General features: G+C 39.0%; 3 protein-coding genes across 4 annotated transcripts; 1 reads left to right on the top strand and 2 right to left on the bottom strand.

The window, feature by feature from the left end:
- Window positions 1–156: 156 nt before the first annotated feature.
- On the bottom strand, window positions 157–1979 carry LOC112175422 (protein LOW PSII ACCUMULATION 2, chloroplastic). The gene is made up of 2 exons (XM_024313098.2): window positions 1559–1979; window positions 157–592 (listed from the first exon to the last, which is right to left on the bottom strand). The coding sequence occupies exons 1-2, from the start codon at window positions 1923–1925 to the stop codon at window positions 447–449; spliced, it is 513 nt and encodes a 170-aa protein (XP_024168866.1). The 5' UTR covers window positions 1926–1979; the 3' UTR covers window positions 157–446.
- A 368-nt stretch (window positions 1980–2347) lies between these two features.
- LOC112203100 lies at window positions 2348–6316 on the top strand. Its single transcript, XM_024344121.2, has 15 exons — window positions 2348–2824; window positions 2906–3039; window positions 3148–3291; window positions 3382–3493; window positions 3617–3699; window positions 3785–3924; window positions 4045–4255; window positions 4406–4495; window positions 4628–4883; window positions 5006–5115; window positions 5185–5283; window positions 5378–5425; window positions 5547–5657; window positions 5754–5844; window positions 5953–6316. The coding sequence occupies exons 1-15, from the start codon at window positions 2581–2583 to the stop codon at window positions 6051–6053; spliced, it is 1974 nt and encodes a 657-aa protein (XP_024199889.1). The 5' UTR covers window positions 2348–2580; the 3' UTR covers window positions 6054–6316.
- A 1089-nt stretch (window positions 6317–7405) lies between these two features.
- LOC112173522 (mitochondrial intermediate peptidase, mitochondrial) lies at window positions 7406–18589 on the bottom strand. 2 transcript variants are annotated; one of them, XM_024311166.2, is made up of 17 exons: window positions 18371–18589; window positions 12665–12746; window positions 12520–12572; window positions 12340–12394; window positions 12089–12227; window positions 11944–11998; window positions 11291–11513; window positions 11018–11113; window positions 10233–10352; window positions 9996–10121; window positions 9654–9809; window positions 9433–9549; window positions 8928–9053; window positions 8771–8838; window positions 8351–8486; window positions 8075–8234; window positions 7406–7696 (listed from the first exon to the last, which is right to left on the bottom strand). In XM_024311166.2, exons 1-17 carry the CDS (start codon window positions 18553–18555, stop codon window positions 7449–7451), a joined length of 2145 nt encoding a protein of 714 aa, XP_024166934.1. In that variant the 5' UTR covers window positions 18556–18589; the 3' UTR covers window positions 7406–7448. The 2 variants fall into 2 exon arrangements, with proteins under 2 accessions (XP_024166934.1, XP_024166927.1); XM_024311159.2 differs by lacking the exon at window positions 18371–18589 and adding an exon at window positions 12827–13102.
- Between the last annotated feature and the right edge of the window lie 1937 nt (window positions 18590–20526).

Raw genomic sequence — 20526 nt, 5'->3', positions numbered from 1 at the left:
AGCCTGATATAGTACCAGATAAAGATGACAGGATGAGTGTTGTATGAGAGAATTTGCTGGTTTCTAACAATGATCTTTTCACTAGTATGGTCTAAACAAATAAAAGTAAAAAGGCCCACAAGCATGACATGAAGATAGAGGAATAGGGTGTAGAGATTGTCACATATGAATATGTTTGGATTCTTATCCGAACTAACTGGACGGTCCAATTCCATGCAAGAAATCAGATCATGGGGTTTCCCAATCCATAAGCATGGGACTTGAGTGATCCCACATGACGTGTGTTACAACAAATCAAGGGTCAATTAAGAGAACTGATTAAATGAAGCACTGCAGGTGGTCTGCAATTTCTTAGTATATTCATCTTTCTATCAATTACAACCTTAAAAACTACTGAATTGCGCCTCCTCATGTACCTGAAAGTTTCTCTCTATACTAGGTAAATATCATTTCTGACCTTTGAGTTCCTCATTCTGCAGGTACTTTATTACTCCGTATGCTGTTGTTCCAGCAATGAACAAGAGGACTGTTGGCGTAAAAGATGGATAAAAATACTTCACAAATAATTTATCCCACTCTTCTGGAAGGAAGCCTGAAATGCAAATTAACAAATTACTAAAAATGTCAAAAAGAACACAAACCATGCTTTGGCAATTCAGTTGCAGAATAATTTGCATGTTTCTTTCATACATAAAGATCCACATCCAAAGCAATTAATCATATGGACAATAGACTGGTTTTTCGAACATGTAGAGAACTGATGATTGACACTTCCATAATCTGAATTGTCAGCTAAACAGGTTATACTCTGAAAGAAATGGTTTGCAACGCGGTGTTATATTGTCAAAGACAAAATCTTGAAAGACACAGAAGATCTTTGGAAAGTTATCATTGTTCTGGTTAATCTCAACTGATGTAAGCATTTACAGTGTGATGGTTGAGACTTGAGTGGTTTGAGCATGCCGGAAGAAGATCAAAATATCAAATTGGTGTATATGAATTGTCCAACTTTTTACGAAGGTCTACAACCGTCGTCTCAAGTTGAGCCACAAATTATGACAAACAATCTGATGCAATAAGCCACATCTGATACATCTAAACAAAACAAAATAAGGACCGGAAATGACTCAAGACACGTAATTGGGTTCTAAATGAGCACTAACTGACCTAGATGTTCGACTGAGACAACCAAAGATGCAAAAAATAATCACCACTTACACTAACCCCAATCTTTCCCGACCAAAAAGGCCTCTTTTGCAAATTTAGTCAACAGGGAAAGCCATCACTAGTTGTTGTTTTCAACGTGATAATTTCTACTACAGAAAACATTAATTCGGATACAAAATTGCGCGTTCATCATTGTAACTAACTTAGCTTTTCCCCCCAGGTCAAATCATACTGTTAATAACATAAAGTATTGAGCTTTCAGTCATATTCAAATGCTTTGAACTTAATCTGATACCAGTAAAATTACCCAAAAAGAATTTCATACAATTCACAACAATGCAATCAAAATTCTTCGACTTCAAAAAAAGACTTGGGAATCAAATAACCATACCCGAAGTAGCAAGAGCAAGACCTTCAACTAGAATCACACCTCCAAGTACCAACCAAGCTACCACAAAAGCACTCTCATTACTCCCCATCTCCTTCGCCTTAGCCTCATCTTCTTCGCTAAAAAGCACCGGCTTTTCCACCGGCGACCGCCGTATAATCGAAGCCCTCCCCTTCTTTTGCTTCGAACTCACACTCGAATTGCTCGCAGAAGCTGCCGACGACCCGAATCCCAGCCCTTGGGAACTGGGTTTCTTCTGTGGGACCTCTCCGCCATCGGACGACGGCTCTGTTGGGGTCTGAGACTTCGCAGTGAAACGCACCGTTTTGGTGAATTGGAGCCGAGGAAGAAGATGATAGGATAGCGCCATTTTCTGTTTTAGTTCGTTAATGCTGAAATTTCGCTCCTTTTTGTGCTTTTCCCACACCAACGACGCGTCGTTTTGTAAATTTTAGCATGTTTAGTAACACACTCACATTTTCAGTATTTAGATCGAGTTCGAAACACACTCATTATATCAGTATTCAGATCAACGTTTATAAAAATATCCCAGTAAAGTCGAGTTAGTAACAAACCCACACTATCAATATTTATAATTTTAAATCGAGTTAATAACACACATACTCGATAAGTATTCACTATTAAGAGATGTATAAGAATATTTCAGTAAAGTCAGACAAATCCCTCATCATAGGTATAAAAAATCGAATGCCTCTCAAACTTGCTGATTACAAATTAGTACACGAACTCGAATGTCTCTATGTAAATCACAATCAAAATTCGAATCTAGACATAAAAAATCCATGTTAAACCGCTCGACCAACTTACCTCACTCACTGGCTACTTGGTCTGTTCTCCTTCACATAATCCCAGATTAACCCTTTTTTAAATATTTTTTATTTTAATTTTGCTCTGCCACAGAAACAATTTGAATTCTTTGTTTTCATCTCCAACAATGCAAAACCCTAAATTTTAATCCCAATTTTTATCCAATAAAAACCTTGGCTTTCCGCTAATGGACAGTAATGGCTTCACTCTTCACTCTCCAACACTCTCCCTCGCTTTCCTTCTCCCCAAGAACCCACCTTTACTCGCCGAAACGGTGCCGTTTCCGAGCTCAAATTTCAGTCAACGGCGGAGCGAAGACCGGCGCCGCCGTCGTTTGGCTGAAGCACGACCTCCGAATCGACGATCATCCAGCTCTTCTCGCCGCCGCTAATCACTCCGGAGCTATTCCTCTCTATGTCTTCGACCACCGTATTCTCTCCCGTAAGTCTCACCGTATATATACACTGCTCAGTACACGAATACGTATAGCGAATTTGATTTGGAGTATAATCAAATGTGTAGGTTTTGAAGACGAAATGCTGGAAATGGTTGCGGTTGCTTTAGAAGATTTGAGAAACTCGTTGAGAGATAAAGGTACGAACTTGATGGTGAGGTTTGGGAATGCAGAGAATGTGATACAAGAGATTGTAGAAAAGGTTGATAATTTTTGTTAATTTAAAGAAGATATTAGTTTTTCAATTAATTACTGTGTTTGAGAGACTAGTTGAAGTACTGAATGGACTCATTGTAGAGGATTGGAACAGGTTCGGGTTGTGAGCACTGTGTATGCTGAGGAGGAGGTAGAGTATGGTTTAAGGGAGATGGTTGGTGTTGTCAAGGACAGATTGGGAACAATGCCTTCTGCCCCTGACTTTGTGCTGTGGCGGACGCCGTTTTATGATGTGAAGGTAGTTTTGATATTGGTTTGTTTTTTTCGGTTTATGTTGAGAGATGGTGATTGATGATTGGATGAGTGAGTTAACTTGGCTATTGTGTAGAGCTTGAAGGGCATTCCTGATTCCTACAATGACTTTACTAAACTTCGATTGCCAATAACCACGCCGCTTCAGCCAGCTACATTTTCCGGTAGTGCAATGGAGTTGGACTGGGGTAAAGTTCCGAGACTGTTAATGCTTCCGCTTATACTTCTCCTTGATTTCTTTTTCAGTAATTTTAGCAAGGATATATTTTGTAACTAGTACTGATGCTAATGGTGACTGTACTATGATTTAGGTCCTATGCCCACATTTGATGATTTGAAGGAGTTTGTAAATGCAAATCCATGCAAAATGCAAGAGACGTGGACTTCAATCAAGGTAAGGTTGACTGAAACAGTATTGATGAATATTTTTTAAAGCCTGGGAAAGCAATGAAAACCATTCAAGGTTTAGATGTGTTCAGGTCCAGTCAAAGAGTCGTGATGAAGTGTTTGCCACAACAAAAGGAAATTCTATGGGGGGTCAGACGAGCACGGTATTGAATTCTTTGGGTGCATACTTGAGATACTTGGATGGAGAATCACGGGATGACTTCTGGCAGAAGTATGTGGTCACATTTTCTGAATATTTTTTAAATTATAAAAGGCCCTAAAACAATGATATTTTCTTTTTTGATTCATAAATGTTTTAAGAGCAAGTTCTTTTGGCATAACCATGTTGCAGGGTGCATGAAAGGATGCCCTATGCTGAAAGCCGGGATGGAGCTTCATTTAATACTCTCTTTAGTACAGCCCTTTCTCTTGGCAGCCTATCCAGAAGGAGAGTATATTTTGAAGCTATTAAGCATGACAAAGAACGAAACTGTGGATTTCTATCTCCTTTTGGTTCAGGAGCAACAATTTCTGCTGCTGTTGATTCGGTGTGCTCAATGGAGGTGCTATATCAGTTGCACAGATTATACTTTTATGTTTCAACTGAAGTGATTCTTTTGAGATTTACCTTGAGAGGTTGCTAAATTATAAAAGTCAATCTATTTTTGCATAATAGTTGCAAGTATTAAGTAATTGAGATATTCTTGTGGCAGTGGTATTGGCTTCTGGCTCTCAAAAGTCAGATAAGTAATGATAGAAGATATCATATTCGTATCTGGAGATGGAAAGGCTATCTAATTCAGGTATTCTGTTCGAAACTATTCTTTTGCTGGTTCAAAGATATGCCATGGCTTTTAATCTGGCAAACTACTTGGCTAGAAATAATTTGTAGATGTGGCATATAATCTTCCACTAAGATACTATCCTTTTGTCAGTATACCGTTGTTGGTCATGAAGGTCCTGCTATTCTGCTTGTGCATGGTTTTGGAGCCTTTTTGGAGCATTACCGTGATAACCTAGGTCGCATCGCTGAAGGTGGAAACCGAGTTTGGGCCATTACAATTTTAGGATTTGGGAAATCAGAGAAGCCAAATATTGTGTACACTGAACTCCTGTGGTCTGAAATGCTTAGAGATTTCATTCTTGAAGTTGTGGGTGAACCAGTGCATCTTGTTGGGAACTCAATTGGTGGTATGTTTTATACTGAAATGTATATTTCATCTGATAAAACAGTCCTTATGATCTTCCTTTTAGCATGCTTAGACAGTTTCTGTAGCTTATCCATCTTATCATCATTTTTTTTTTGTTTCCAGGTTATATTATTGCAATTGTTGCTCGTCTTTGGCCTGCTCTGGCCAAATCTGTTGTTCTTATTAACAGTGGGGGTGAGGTTATTCCATACTCCTCCCCGCCATTCACTAAAGTAAGTATGATTAAAACTTGCAGGATATTGAATATGATAGACAACTTTATCATATGTATTCCTTTTTAGGAAAGAAAAACATCAGGGGCTTCATGGCTGGGTGCTCGATTTCTTTTGTTCTACCTAAGGTTTCAACTCAAGGACATAGTGCAGAATTGCTATCCAAATGTTAGTCTGTCTCTATTGCTCTCTCATTTTGCATCACTCGTTTAGTAGCTCTGTTTTTTCTTATTTTAGTACACCTTTGCTGATTTTCCTGCAGAAAACAGAGCGAGTGGACAATTGGCTTATAAATGAAATGCTAAGAGCAGTATCCTTTTTCCTATTATGTATATTTTATCAGTTGTGTAGGAATCAGTGTTTTACTTTTCTAATACAGCTTTATAGTGTATTCCTAATTTTGTGAAAAACTTCCTTAACCTAAACAACAGTCATATGATCCTGGGGTGGCAGTGGTCCTAGAAAGCGTTTTTAGCTTCAATCTCTCACTTCCTCTTAATTATCTCTTGAAAGGATTCAAGGAAAAGGTTCTCATTATCCAGGTAACAAAGTAGAGAAAATTACAGTGACATCTCTTTCTTCCATCATATGTTTTTTTCTTTTCTCCTTTTCATCCTTACTCAAATAATGTGCTGTAGGGAATGAGAGATCCAATATCCAACTCCAAATCAAAAGTGGCTATGATTAAAGAGCATTCTGATGGGTTCTTAATCAAGGAATTGGATGCTGGTGGGTAAAATTCTACAGAAAAATTCTCTCCTGCCTCTCCCTTCTCTTCTGGTTTATGCTTTAAAATTTTCTGCAAGTTAATATTTCTCATTGTTATTGAAATTCCAGGTCATTGTCCTCACGATGAACTGCCTGAGGAAGTAAATTCAATTATCTGTGAATGGATAGTAACCCTGAGTAGTAAACGCCCTGTTGTGAGCTTTAGGTAGGAATTTCTTGTAAGTTAAGTTTGTGCCCTCACATGTGGCTGCAAATTTTCCTATACTCGGTGTAAATTATTCGTTTGTTAGTTCTCCCTCTAACAAAAAATACATTTCTTATTAAAAATCTGTCGCATATTTTTATTTTCATGTCATCGATGATTCATTTTATTTTCAAGTAATCATTCGTTGATCTAGTCGATCTCATCAAATTCATCATTGTCAAGACTCAAATGCACATCTTTAAGAATTAAGATGAGATATGGGATATATGAGAAACTTCTGCCGATGAAATATTCTGAAAAGTGTGTGCCATATTACGTCTTTGGCGATGAATTATATGTTGCCAGAAACCTATCATCAAATTATTTGTCCGGCCAAAGTCTTGCATTACTTTTTCCCCCTAATTGGTGCCTAGAGTTATATAGTTCATATTGGTGCTTAGAGTATAATCATATTTATATACTACATTTTCTACTAATTAGATAAGTTTATAAGTAAATTATCAATTTATCAATCAGTTTTCGATGTATTATTACTTGGTTAAAGCCTTCCACAGATAAATCTTATATAATTAAGCCAATTCTCATGGAGAATGGTTAAATTTTTGAACAACCTATATTACCCTTGGTTCATTAAAAACTCTATAATTTATAATCTAACACAAAGGATATATTGGTAATTGAAAATATTGGAAACAAAAAAAAAAAAAAGAAGCAAAACCTAACGTGGGAGGTGAGAGTGAGGGAGTAGGATAGCATTGTCCAAGGAGTGGGATTTATAACTGCAATAGTCCAAAAAAAAAAATTATTTCTACAATTACTATAAAAATTAATTTATGCATGCAAATTAATTAGGATAAAATAGGAAACAACATCTCTATTCTCTAATATAAATTGAGAAATTTCCCCAAATATAGGATTGGATGTTCGTACACATGATTTACAATTTTGTTTTTCAAGAAAATAAGCAAATTGACGTTAAGAGGCTAGTTTAAATAAAGAGAAACTTTTGCCAACAAAAATAAAACAGAAAGCCACTATACTTTCCAGGACATTTTTAGGCCAAAGTCTAACAATATATATAATCTTTACCAACGAAATCTTTGTCACTGAAAAACTCAAATAAGTAATTTTGTTCCTAGAGATAGTAATGGAAACCCTATTACACTCCGAGATTTCAGTTTCATAGATGATTCTTCTCCTGGCGGTCTGGCACTCAGTTTGATGAGGCTGGAGGTGGCTTATTTTGTTTCATTTCCTTTTCAAAATCATTCAGTTTTACATTTTCACTCTTGTATTGGTGATTTGGTTCCAAGTCGATTTGCATTAAAGTAAGGAGACTCATTCCAAAACCACACCGATCTAATCTCCTGTTTCGGTTTAACATATATTTGAATCGCTCTCAACTCTTCTCAAACTTCATTTCATTACAAAGACAGGTAATATCAGGAACTAATCCTCCATTACAATCCCTTAGAATCCCATCTCCTACAAGACCATTTAACAAATCATCTGGTTCTTTGGCACTGCCATGCTGTAAGAATTTGGTTCTTAAAGAGGTTCCTATGGTTAACGAGAGTGGATCTTCCTGACACAGCTTCTGCCATATCGTAGCAGCAAAACATTTGGCATACAAGTAACTATAATAACCTGCAAGAAGTGTACATTTATCAGCCAAGAACAATTTTACAGAATAAGAAAGGGTATCACTGATATAAATTATACAAGGTTCAACTTCCAGCTCTGAAGTAAAATGAAACTGGTGAAATTTGGGGATATGGATTATAACTGAAATTCAACCAGTGGATTCTAGATACATGCTAGCACTCTGATGATGATCAGATTCCTGATTCTTTGGAGTGATTTATAACTACAATGTGACTTGATCTTGTACCTTTTATTTATTTATTTATTTATTATTATTATTTAGAATAATTTGTTTCTTGTTTTAGTTCTGAAGTTCTAGTAAACTCAACATCACTAATGACTCTCTGAAGTTCAAAGAATGTCAAAATGTTAGCAAAATACCTGCACCGTAATTCAGAAGGTGATTGAATCGGGCCTGCCAGTTTGTGCCCTCTACATGCTTCCAACTAGTATACTCTCTTTTCAGATCCTCAACAATAGAACTTGTCGGTGGGGTTGGTTGTTCCCCAAACAGTGTTTGATCAACAGCAGCATAAAAAATCTGATGAACAGGAACACAACAAGAAAACATTGATCAAAATTCCTTCAGTAGTTTTCATGTACTCTTCACAAATAAAGGGATCATTGATTGTTTATCAAAGGTCGTTGGTCAATAACCTGACGTTGCAAATCTGTGGCAGCAAACATCTTTCTTGCACCCTGCATTGAATCTACTAACTTCTCTGGGATGATTTCCCCGGTTGAATAATGTTTGGCAAATGTCTTCAAAACTCGATAATCCCAAGCGTAGTACCTTCACATATCAAAAGAATCACTATTAGGGTCATTACCAACCTATTCTTCTTTGAAGTTTATAATTTGTGAGACTTCTGAAAACAGAAAAAAAAGGTTATAACTCAAAGGAAAGTAGACAGTTTGATGACGAAATCCTATAAATAGACTACCATCTCCAAATGTGATAATTTTAGATAATCAGACACGTAAACAAGATTGATGTCAAATATAAAAATATTCAACTAAATTTTTTTATCAGATGTTTTAATAAAGAATAATGGACTAATAATAACGTCAACTCACTCAAAAAGGTTGGATGGTGTTTCTGCTAAATCAAGAACCACTCTGGTACCTGAAAAGTGTTGATAGTCCTACAAGAAAAGATTACAAATGTAAGAACTTATAAATAGATGGAGGTAGTAGAGCTGGCCTCCCAGTCATAAGGTATTTTCCAGCATACCGTTCTTGAAAGCAACGAATGAAGAGCATGCCCAAACTCATGAAACAGAGTTTCCAATTCCCAATGATTTAGCCTCACAGTTGATGAATTACGTGAAGAAGAAAAATTGCAAACAAGGGCAACAACCTGTGAGACAAATAAGAGTTAGTGTCCAATGAACTAATGCATGATACAGAAAGTCATTGAATAATAATAATAATTGATAATTTTGAAAAGTAGCATCCAACCCAATCCAGACATTTCCTCAAAAAGAGGGATCAATTTCTGAACTCAAATTGGAAGAGAGTTTCTCCAAAGAAAATGCAAATCCACCACAGTGACACATGTTTCAAAGTTGTTAAAAAAAAAAAAGGATTAACAAATGTTTTAAGGGTTCAGAAGAAATATTTTGAGTCCCTAGTTTGCTTCTTGTGCCATTTTCAATGGTTTAACAAAGCTAAGAATATGTTTATTCCTATTGTAAAGAAGCATAACTCTACTAGAGCAAATATGTCTATTTACATACAGGAAGTTGATATTCTGTTTCTGAAACACTGCGGCCACCTTTAATTGCAAAATGAGCACACCCCGGATACTTGTCGTTCCTTGCGTACAAATCAAGGTAGAGATACCCTAAATCACCCTGTAATAAGCATGCATATTAGGTCAACAATTGGGAAGATAAAGAAAAACTAAATCATTACAGTGATATCCAGACATTTACACCTATTATTAACCATTAAATACCTCTTCAGGATGATGGAGAGACATTTTGAGCACATCTGGATGCCATGATTCACCTGGTGCCATGGGCACGTTATGAAACGTTGCACCAAACAAGGATTCCACCAGCACTTTTAAACCGTCGATACATTGTGGTAGAGAAAAGTATGATGCTACAACCTGCATAGAGGAAGAAAGTCAAAAAACTTCCTTTGCTTCAAACCCCCAGTATGATGTACCCACAAAGAGACACTATCCAACAAACATTATTGAAAACAAATGTTGCCGTCGCCCTTTTTTTTTTTTTCCAAATATAAAAAAATAGTGATAAAAAGAAAGAAAAGCAAATAGGAGAGCCTAACATACTGAAGAGTCAAAGTCATAGGCAGAAGACTTCATCATTGCTGTGTAGAATGCCTCATCCCAAGGTTCTAAGTCTCCATCTGTCTGACCACATTTTTCTCTCTTGAAGGCCTTAATTTTATTAAACTCCTAAAGTTAAGTAACTTCTCATTAGTAGACGAAAGCTGCAATTAATCTTGAGCCCAATGAAAAGTAGAAATTCTTTCAAACAAAATAAATGTCTTACAAAGGACTTAATACCTCGTCAGCACTCGGCCTAACCATCTTGCTCAACTCTTGCAAAAAAGACATCACAACTTTTGGTGATGAAGACATGTTAGGTTTCACTGTAAATTCAGCATAAGATCTATACCCCATTATCTGCAGTTATCAATCAAAACAAAGCATGCAGATAAGTGGAAAATGTAATTGAAAGCCTATATCAAACCATATCCATTATTGCAGCAAATCAGACAATCCTAGAAGCAATAAATTTCTACAAATTGTCATAAGAGGTGTGTATTAAAATCAGTCCTCAAAAAATAAATAACCAATCAAGATGGGAAGATGTTTATGTGAGCAATTCGGAACATTCCAGAAAGGAAGATAACTTAGAATCCATAAGCATATACAAATCAATTTGATTATTCAATTCTACATTTAGACCTGTGGGGTTATGGGAACCCATGCACCCTTCCCACCTTATGGTCTACGCCACTAATCAACCGTTCATGTCAATCCCAGTGAACCACTGAAAAATAGGAACACAACATCCTATAATAAAAATAATGCTAAATCGTGAAAGTCAATGCATAACTAAGAATGAATGATGTACAATGGGCACACCCAATCACTGAAGTTTCATATAAAGTCATTCAGTACATCAGTATTAGAGATTGCTTCTAAAAATACATGCAATCACTCTAGCAAGCTATATTTGAACACACGAAAAAAGCCCAACAATGTTTGGCCATCCTGTTCCTAAATAATTTATGTTCATCACCATATAGGATATTTGTCATGAACTAAAAAGGGAGATAATTAACCTGAGCTAGCTCATGGCGGGTAGCTATAAGATTATCAAGAACGCCAAGGTTTGCATGAGGAACAGAATTTCCTTTCATATATGCCAATTTCCTGACCTGAAAGCAAATATAGAGTAAAAAAAGTTCATCCAGAGTTTGAAGCTAGTTTCCAAATTCTAGAAGGTACATTCCACGTTATGCTCAGTTCACCTAAGTTTATTGCAGTGACCTGACTCCCTATTGCATTGAAGATTCAAAAAGCAGGAAGAATACTTTTGTCAACATCAAAGTTACCTCATCATCTGAAGCCCATTGGAGAACTGAAGATAAAGTGTTTGGATCTGTTGCTATACAAAAACCCTTTTCTTTCATGGCACCCATATGCCCCAATGATTCCCTTGAAATTGCAGATCTGGATCGGTAGATGGGCTTGAGAAGATGGTGCAAACTTTGTGGCATACGTGACGCTGGAAATATATCCACAGCACCTGGGTCAATGATGATATTTTCACTGAACCTGAACCCAGAAAGAATTTCATATAAAGGAAAAGTAAAGTCTCATAGGCAAACTGTTTATTAACAATTCTAATATTAATAATAAATAACAGGACAGAATCAGTAAGAAGAGTAACCAAATTCTACACCACCACTTACAAACAAGTGAACAACATTTAAACTCCTAAAAACATTAACATTAAATGGGCCGGATGGACCTAAGCTCATCTTACTAACAGAATAGATGTGAAGTAGCACTAATCGTACTACAAATGTATTTTGTAAATGCTGAAGCAGTTCTGAAAACTCTGAGTGTGATTTACATATCATTACGCACATGGAGTACATAAATACACAGGGATGATATAATGAGAAGTAACATTTTCATTTTTGGTACTGAGAAGAAAAATCAATTAAGTGAATGTGAAGATAAATTATGATATTGCACTTACTCTTTGCAAAGTTGTGAAATTTTTATATTCAGCTGATTGACTCTATCTAATTTCTCTGCAAAGCAAAACAGAGAAGTTATTAGCCTGCAAAAAAAAAAAAAACCTACTGCAAGAGCACTGTAAAACAACATGAAGAGTGAGATACCAGCAGGAAGATGAATTCCACCCCTCTCAAAGTCAACGCGGAGGTAATGTGCCGCCCTTTGAGCTTCCTTGGTGAGCAAATGGCCCTCTTGTTCAGCTTTTCTCACGGCATCAAACAAAGTATAATTTGTATTCAGGTACTATAAGACAGAAAAATTCAAATCAGACACAGGCAATGGCTCACTACACAAGAAAATTGTGAACAAAAATTCAACAACACTAGAAAGTGAAGACGATTCACCGTCACCTCACATGTAGATATTCATTAATCCTCATTGAAGCTTTGTTTGCCTCGTCAACAAATTCCCTGATACAATTGAAGTATCCAAAAAACCTAATTGAAATCTCTCAAATGGACAAAAACAATAACTAAATACCTCCAAATACAGAAATGTAATATCGAAAAAGCCGAAAAATTCAGAGAATAATAACCTGTTTGGATGAGTATGCCTACAAAGTTCTGCAGAGTCTACCACACAGCAGACCTATCAAATTGAACAATGACACAATGCAATTAGCTCATTCACTGTAAAAAACCGATCGGTAAACTTGTAGAACTGTAACTATCAAAACTTACTGTGTTAGAAATCTCATCCATGGCTTTGATTATCTCAGCTGACGAAGGTATCCCGGAAATGAACTCAACCAGCTCGCCGGACCTGAAAAATTAAATTTAATCAAAATTTAGAGTGGGATTAAAATCTGCAGATACTGGAGCTAGTTTGTTGAATTGTGGGACCTTTCGATGGCGTCGTCTACGAAGCGTTGGAAGCCTTTGGGGGAGTTCAAGTGGCGGAAGCCATAGAGACCGGTGGCGGTGGAGGAGTAGTTGCGAAGGGTCGGGAGAGGGTCCGAATTGCATGATATGTAAGCGGGTCGGAGCCGGAGCTTCGAGGCGGAGCTGCGGAGGAGGAGGCTGAGCATTGTTGGCGGGCGAGTTTAGAGTGACGGCGTCGTGTGGAGTGTTTAATATGTGCCATACGGGTCGGGTTTGGATACGGGTATACGCTGAATTCGAAGTATCCAATAGGAAGCTCATAATAATATTTATTTTTCTTTTGTAATGCAGAATCGAAACTCTATTCTAGTTAAATTGTAATCTAATTTTGTACCCCGCAAAATAATTAATTTTTCTGTTTGCTGAAATTTAATAGGGTGCGGCTATATAGATGATTTGAAACAAAACTCTAAAAATTGTTCCCCACAAAAAAAAAACTAATAATTCAGTAGCAAAATCTTTTATTGGAAGCAAAACATTCTTTATTGTACGGTTGATAAGGTTGAACCAAATACGAATAAAGAAAAAGCAGAGCCCTAGGGTTTCTGAGCAGAGGGTGGCGGCGGCGTGGTAGTCTTCACCGGCGAGCCCCCGTCATTGGTCGTGTGTGGCAGATCTCAGGGTCTGTTTGGTGGTGGTAGAGGTTTCGAAAGGATCCGATTGTCTAGGATCTCGGTGGCCGGGTCTTGGTATTGTGAATCGAGGCAGCTCATGATGAGACTTGGGGTTCACGTAACAAATCATCCGGACAGTTTAATGCTTTTACGGTTCTGTTTTACTGCTTTCTGTTAATAATCCCTATTCTTAGGGAGTTCTTGTTTTAGTTTGACTTGATCTTAGCCAGTAAACCACGTTCTTAGGAGTGTTAGTTCGTGGGTTGTTATCTGCTTCTTTTTATTGTAAAAGGGCGTTATATAAGCCAAAGTTTGTGATTCAATAAAGGTGTGATTCATTCTCCCAATTCTGTGAGTTCCAGTGCAAAGGTTTGAGTTCTAACAAGTGGTATCAGAGCCCCATCACAGGGGCCTGATTTTGAGAGAAACAGAAGAGAGGGTTGAGAAGAATGGCTGAAAGTAGTAATGGCAAGTATGTGCAACCTGCCATTCCGGTGTTTGATGGTCATTATGAGCATTGGGCGAAGCTCATGGAAAACTTTCTGCGCTCCAAAGAATATTGGAGTCTTGTGTAGAATGGTATTCCAACTGTGGAGACCGGAGCAGCGCCTACAGAGGCACAACTGAAGCTTATCGAGGAGCAGAAGTTGAAGGACTTGAAGATAAAGAACTATCTTTATCAGGCCATCGACCGTGACATTCTGGAGACAATTTTGGAGGATGAAACCTCCAAACAGATTTGGGACTCGATGTGGCAGAAGTTCCAAGGATCAACAAAGGTTAAAAAGGCGCAGCTACATGCATTGCGTCGGGATTTCGAGTCTCTCAAGATGAAGGAAGGAGAGACGGTCAACGCATACTTTGCTCGAACACTTGCCATAGCCAAGAACATGAAAGCCTGTGGAGAAACTGTGAGTCAAAATAATGTTGTTGAAAAGATTTTGAGGTCTATGATCTCAAAATTTGATTATGTGGTATGCTCTATTGAAGAGGCCAACGACTTGGACACCATGACCATTGATGAGCTTCAAAGTAGCCTCCTAGTTCATGAACAACGAATGAAAGAGCATAGAGAGGAAGAACAGGCACTGAAGGTCACTAGAGTTGGAAGGCTTGGAGATAAGGAAGAAGACAGAATTGGTGTAAAAGGAAGATGACGTGGGAGCTATAGAGGAAGGGGCAGACAGCTCTTCAACAAAGCTGTCATCGAGTGCTACAAGTGTCACAAATTGGGACACTTTCAGTATGAGTGTCCTGATTGGGAGAAGGGAGCAAACTATGCAGAGCTCGATGATGAAGAGGAAATGCTTCTCATGTCCTACGTTGATCTTCATCAGGCAAAGAGAGAAGAGGTATGGTTTTTAGATTCTGGTTGTAGTAATCACATGACTGGCAATAAGATGTGGTTTTCAGATTTAGATGAGGGGTTTAGGCACACTGTGAAACTTGGAAATAATGCTAGAATGGCTGTTATGGGGAAAGGAAGTGTTAGATTGCATGTTGGTGGGATAACTCAAGTAGTCACTGGAGCCTTCTACATCCCTGAGCTCAAAAACAATTTGTTGAGCATAGGGCAGCTACAAGAAAAGGGGCTGGCCATTCTAATTAATCAGGGAATGTGCAAAATATTTCATCCAAGTAGGGGTTTGATTGTTCAGACTGCCATGACAGGCAATAGGATGTTTGTTATGTTGGCAACACCTGTAGCAAGAGACTCAACCTGTTTTCAAACCATCAGTGACGATGAGGCTTAACTATGGCACTGCTGTCTCGGTCATCTCAGCTTCAAAGGGTTGAGAACGAGGAATTACAAGAAGATGGTGAAGGGTTTACCGTCAATCAAAGCTCCGGCAAAGGTGTGTGCATACTGTCTAGTTGGGAAGCAGCACAGGGAACCCATTCCCAAGAAAAGTCTCTGGAGAGCCACTCAAAAGCTACAACTGATTCATGCAGACTTGTGTGGACCTGTGACACCAGAATCTAATAGCAAGAAAAGGTACATACTTACTTTCATTTATGATTATTCTAGAAAGTGCTGGGTGTATTTCTTGTCCGAGAAGAGACGTTTGCATGCTTTAAGATATTCAAAGTGTTTGTTGAAAAAGAAGCTGGGGCATATGTGTGTTGTTTGCGTACTGATAAGGGTGGAGAATTCACCTCTAATGAATTTAATGAATTTTGTGCTTTGAATAGGATTAAAAGACAGCTCACTGCGGCCTTTACCCCTCAGCAAAATGGAGTTGCTAAGAGGAAAAACAGGACTATCATGAATCTAGTGAGGAGCACTTTGTCTGAGAAAAATATGCCAAAGGAGTTTTGGCTTGAGGGTGTTAACTGGATAGTTCATGTTCTCAACCGAAGTCCAACTCAAGCTGTTAAAGATATGACTCCTGAGGAGGCATGGAGTGGGCACAAGCCGAATGTGGAGCACTTTAGATTTTTGGTTGTATAAGAAATGTTCACATTCCCGATCACAAGAGGACCAAGCTGGAAGACAAAAGTATGAAGTGCATACTGCTAGGGTTGAGCGAGGGATCAAAGGCCTACAGGTTGTATAATCCGTCAACAAAGAAGATCGTGGTTAGCAGAGATGTGATTTTTGAAGAAAGTGAAAGATGGGATTGGGGCAGAAGTGAAGAAGAAGAGAAGAAGAATGTACTTATTTGGAGTGATGAAGAGGGATCAGAAGAACATGAGATGCATAGTAGCAGTGACGAAGAAAGTGAAGAAGCAGACCAATCACATGAACAAGGGAACACCAGCTCATCCTCAAATGACTCAGCTGAAGCAACAATTCCAGATGAAGAGAGGAATAGGGGACCACCAATCTGGATGCAAGACTATGTCACAGGTGGGGGCTTGTCCGAGGAGGAGGAAATGCAAAATATGGTGTTCTATACCTCAGCAGATGATCCAAGTTCTTTTGAGGAAGCAGCAAAGTGTGCGAAGTGGAGAGAAGCTATGAAGATTGAGATGAAAGCAATAGAAAGAAACGGTACTTGGGAATTGACTGATTTGCCAAAAGGAGCGAGGAAGATTGGAGTAAAATGAATATTCAAAACAAAGTTGAACGAGAGCGGAGAAGTGGATAAATTCAAAGCTCGACTTGTGGCTAAAGGGTACGCTCAGCAGTACGGCATTGATTATATGGAAGTATTTGCTCCGGTTGCTAGGTGGGACACAATCAGGATGATCTTGGCCTTAGCTGCTCAAAGAGGGTGGAGTGTGTACCAATTAGACGTGAAAAGTGTGTTCCTACATGGAGAACTGGAGGAAGATGTGTACGTAGATCAGCCACAAGGTTTTGAGAAGAAAGGAGAGGAGCATAGGGTCTACAAGCTCAGAAAAGCTCTATACGGGTTGAAACAGGTCCCTCGGGCCTGGTACAGCAAGTTAAAGGCATACTTCATTGATGAAGGATTTGAGCGGTGTCCTAATGAACATACTTTGTTCGTTAAGACTCGAGGAGATGGTGAGATCTTGATTGTAAGTGTGTACGTAGATGACTTGATATTTACAAGAAGCAGCTCGAAGATGTTTGAGGAGTTCAAAGTCTCAATGAAGTCTAAGTTCGATATGTCAGACCTGGGCAAAATGAAGTTCTTTCTTGGAGTAGAGATTGTGCAGAATGAAAAAGGAATTTTCTTAAGTCAACGTAAGTATGCACAGGAAGTACTAGAAAGGTTTGGTATGGAAAGCTCAAACTCAGTGAAAAATCCCATTGTGCCAGGTTTCAAAATGATGAAAGATGAAGGAGGTGTTCGTGTTGACTCAACTCATTACAAACAAATGGTAGGCAGCTTAATGTATTTGACTGTTACAAGGCCTGATCTCATGTATGTTGTTAGCCTAGTCAGTAGGTACATGGAAAAACCTACTGAACTTCATATGCAAGCTATCAAAAGAATTTTAAGGTACATAAGAGGGACTGTGGGGCTAGGTGTTGGGTACAAAAGAGGAGCTGAAAATGGTGAAGAATTGGTGGCTTTTTCTGATAGTGATTATGCGGGTGATGTTGATGATCGAAGAAGTACTTTCGGGTATGTCTTCATGATGAGTGATGGGGCAGTGGCATGGAGCTCCAAGAAGCAACCAGTGGTCACCCTTTCTACTACGGAAGCTGAATTCATTTCTGCAGCTATATGTGCCTGCCAAGGTGTGTGGATGAGAAGAGTGCTTGAGAAACTGAGCTGCAAACAAAGTAAGTCTACCATAATTTTCTGTGATAATAGTTCAACTATTAAGTTGTCAAGAAACCCTGTGATGCACGGAAGAAGTAAACACATTGATATCAGATTTCACTTCCTTCGTGATCTTTGTAAAGATGGTGTTGTTGAACTTGAATACTGTAGCTCACAAAACCAGGTGGCAGACATTATGACAAAGGCCTTGAAGCTGGATAGTTTTGAGAAATTGAGAGACCTGCTTGGAGTGTGCAGAATGCTAGATGATCAAGTAAACTGATTGCTGTATGCAATGCAGTTTAAGGGAGGAAATGATGAGACTTGGGGTTCACGTAACAAATCATCTGGACAGTTTAATGCTTTTACGGTTCTGTTTTACTGCTTTCTGTTAATAATCCCTATTCTTAGGGAGTTCTTGTTTTAGTTTGATTTGATCTTAGCTAGTAAACCACGTTCTTAGGAATGTTAGTTCGTGGGTTGTTATCTGCTTCTTTCTATTGTAAAAGGGCGTTATATAAGCCAAAGTTTGTGATTCAATAAAGGTGTGATTCATTCTCCCAATTATGTGAGTTCCAGTGCAAAGGTTTGAGTTCTAACAGCTCAGTTATAGGTTCGTCGGACTGGTACCGCCGTGACTGGGGTTTGGGTGAAGGGCTAACACGACGGCGTTGGACGATTGCTGGCGAATGAACAAATCAGATTCTTACCTTTCGATGGCGTCGTCGACGAAGCGTTGGAAGCCTTTGGGGGAGTTTAAGTGGCGGAAGCCATAGAGACTGGTGGAGGTGGAGGAGTAGTTGCGAAGGGTCGGGAGAGGGTCCGAATTGCATGATATGTAAGCGGGTCGGAGCCGGAGCTTCGAGGCGGAGCTGCGGAGGAGGAGGCTGAGCATTGTTGGCGGGCGAGTTTAGACTTTAGAGTGACGGCGTCGTGTGTGTGCCATACGGGTTGGGTTTGGATACGGGTATACGCTGAATTCGAAGTATCTAATAGGAAGAGCATAATAATATTTATTTTTCTTCCGTCATGCAGAATCGAAACTCTATTCTAGCTAAATTGTAATCTAATTTTGTAATCCGCAAAATGATTCTTTCTGATAATTATTGTAGCCGTGTCATTTTTATTCTGTTTGCGGAAATTTAGTAATACGGCTAACTTTTTCGATTTAAGAAAAGAAAAAAAGCTCTATTCTAGCCTAATTGTAATTGAATCTTCAACTAATTCATCACCATTTGGGATAACCCAAAGACTGAAGAAAATCTTCAGTGTGCTCTCGGACGTGCTTGATAATTTCTTTGAACAGTAACAAAAAACGGAGAGATGAATGAATTGCCTACCTTTAGTGGCCAAGAATTTCTACCTCCACCAAAATAATTCAAATGAATTAACCAGATCCAGTTTCTCTCTCTCCGATCTCCGATCTCCGATCTCCACATCCGGCGCAGCGATGGCATTCACGCTTGAAGACGACGACGACCGCCCTCCCTCGACCTCAACTCCCTCTCTCTCTCTGGCCACCAGTTCGACGACCGCGACCGCGCCGTCTCCCTTCTCTCTCTCCTCTGCGCTCTCTCTCTCTCTCTCTCCTCTGCAACGGCGATTTGGCCTTTGCCGAGTCTTGCTCCATTCTCTGGCCTAACTCCACCGCTGGTGAGTTGTTTCCAGTCCACTCTTTCCGGCGAGATTCTGAGGAGCATCGCCAACCTGACTCACCTTCGGCTCGTACAATCAGTTTTTCAGTTGGGTTCCGGCGAGCTTCGACGCTAGACCACAACCTGTTGGAATGAACACTACCGTCGGCTATGGCCAATTGCGCCGGCGCTGGCCTGATTCAAGGTGAGTTCTTTGTTTTGTGCTATTGACTTGGATTTGAAATGAAGGCCTAAGACCGAGTAAGCTTAATCAGATATCTATATAGTATATACACTTGTTTATTTTAACTCGTCTCTCTGGCTAGCTATTGAATTTCATCTTGTCCTCTTTATTAATTATATAGGTGGATGCACTGAAGCAAGAATTGGGAGAATTCAATATTTGCGCAGAGATAGGAGAAGATATGAGACAGCAGAGAGTACATTATTTCAGTAGTGTTGTGAGTTTGGGTGCCCAAATCTTTTTTTTTTTTTGGTAAAATTGAGGCAGAAAGCCGGGGAGGAAAGAAAAAGGTAAAAAAAAAAAAGTTCTATTGGGGCAATAGACGTATGTTAAAGCGTCTATTGGAGGGCAATAGACATTTTGAATTGATGTAATCTCCTTGTTTTTTTTTCTGTAATCAAAGTTTTATTTGTCTAAATTTAGGATGGGGGATAGTAGACGTCTATTGGGGGGCAATACATGGCTGATAGATGTCTATTGGGGGGCAATACATGGCTGATAGACGTCTATTGGGGGCAATAGACGTCTATTGGGGGCAATACATGGCTGATAGTCGTCTATTAGGAGGGCAATACATGGTTAATAGACGTCTATTGGGAGGCAATACATGGTCGATAGACGTCTATTGCCCCTTTATTGGGGGCAATAGACGTCTATTGGGGGGCAATACATGGCTGATAGTCGTCTATTGGGGGCAATACATGGCTGATAGTCGTCTATTAGGGGGCAATAGACGTCTATTGGGGGCAAAAAAACTTTCCGGTGGGTGGTAGCCGGTGATCGGAATCCGGCGGCCGGTGACCGGAATCCGGCGAAGTCCCCTATGGTTTCTCTCTCTTCCATTCTCTCTCTCTCTCTCTCTCTCTCTCTCTCTCTCTCTCTCTCTCTCTAAGTAACAAAGGTGAGGGTAAAATTGTATTAAAAAAATAATAAAAACAAAAAAAAAAATCTTAATGGGGTATTAGGGAAGACCTCCTTAGAGTGTTTT

This window comes from Rosa chinensis, chromosome 1 (genome assembly GCF_002994745.2).
Source record: "Rosa chinensis cultivar Old Blush chromosome 1, RchiOBHm-V2, whole genome shotgun sequence".
Classification (NCBI taxonomy): domain Eukaryota; kingdom Viridiplantae; phylum Streptophyta; class Magnoliopsida; order Rosales; family Rosaceae; genus Rosa; species Rosa chinensis.
This window is presented reverse-complemented; position numbering and strand designations above follow the sequence as displayed.

What these genes read in the sequence shown, in the direction of transcription:
- LOC112203100 (XM_024344121.2), top strand. Translation starts at nt 2,581, where the DNA reads ATGGCTTCACTCTTCACTCTCCAACACTCTCCCTCGCTTTCCTTCTCC. An exon ending in TGCAATGGAGTTGGACTGGG is followed by an intron (nt 3,494 to 3,616) that starts GTAAAGTTCCGA and finishes ACTATGATTTAG; the next exon opens with GTCCTATGCCCACATTTGAT. An exon ending in GGAAAGGCTATCTAATTCAG is followed by an intron (nt 4,496 to 4,627) that starts GTATTCTGTTCG and finishes TCCTTTTGTCAG; the next exon opens with TATACCGTTGTTGGTCATGA.
- LOC112173522 (XM_024311166.2), bottom strand. Translation starts at nt 18,555, where the DNA reads ATGCTCAGCCTCCTCCTCCGCAGCTCCGCCTCGAAGCTCCGGCTCCGA. An exon ending in TTAGGCCGAGTGCTGACGAG is followed by an intron (nt 10,122 to 10,232) that starts GTATTAAGTCCT and finishes ACTTAACTTTAG; the next exon opens with GAGTTTAATAAAATTAAGGC. An exon ending in AAACAGAATATCAACTTCCT is followed by an intron (nt 9,054 to 9,432) that starts GTATGTAAATAG and finishes TTTGTCTCACAG; the next exon opens with GTTGTTGCCCTTGTTTGCAA.
- LOC112175422 (XM_024313098.2), bottom strand. Translation starts at nt 1,925, where the DNA reads ATGGCGCTATCCTATCATCTTCTTCCTCGGCTCCAATTCACCAAAACG. An exon ending in TCTTGCTCTTGCTACTTCGG is followed by an intron (nt 593 to 1,558) that starts GTATGGTTATTT and finishes TTTGCATTTCAG; the next exon opens with GCTTCCTTCCAGAAGAGTGG.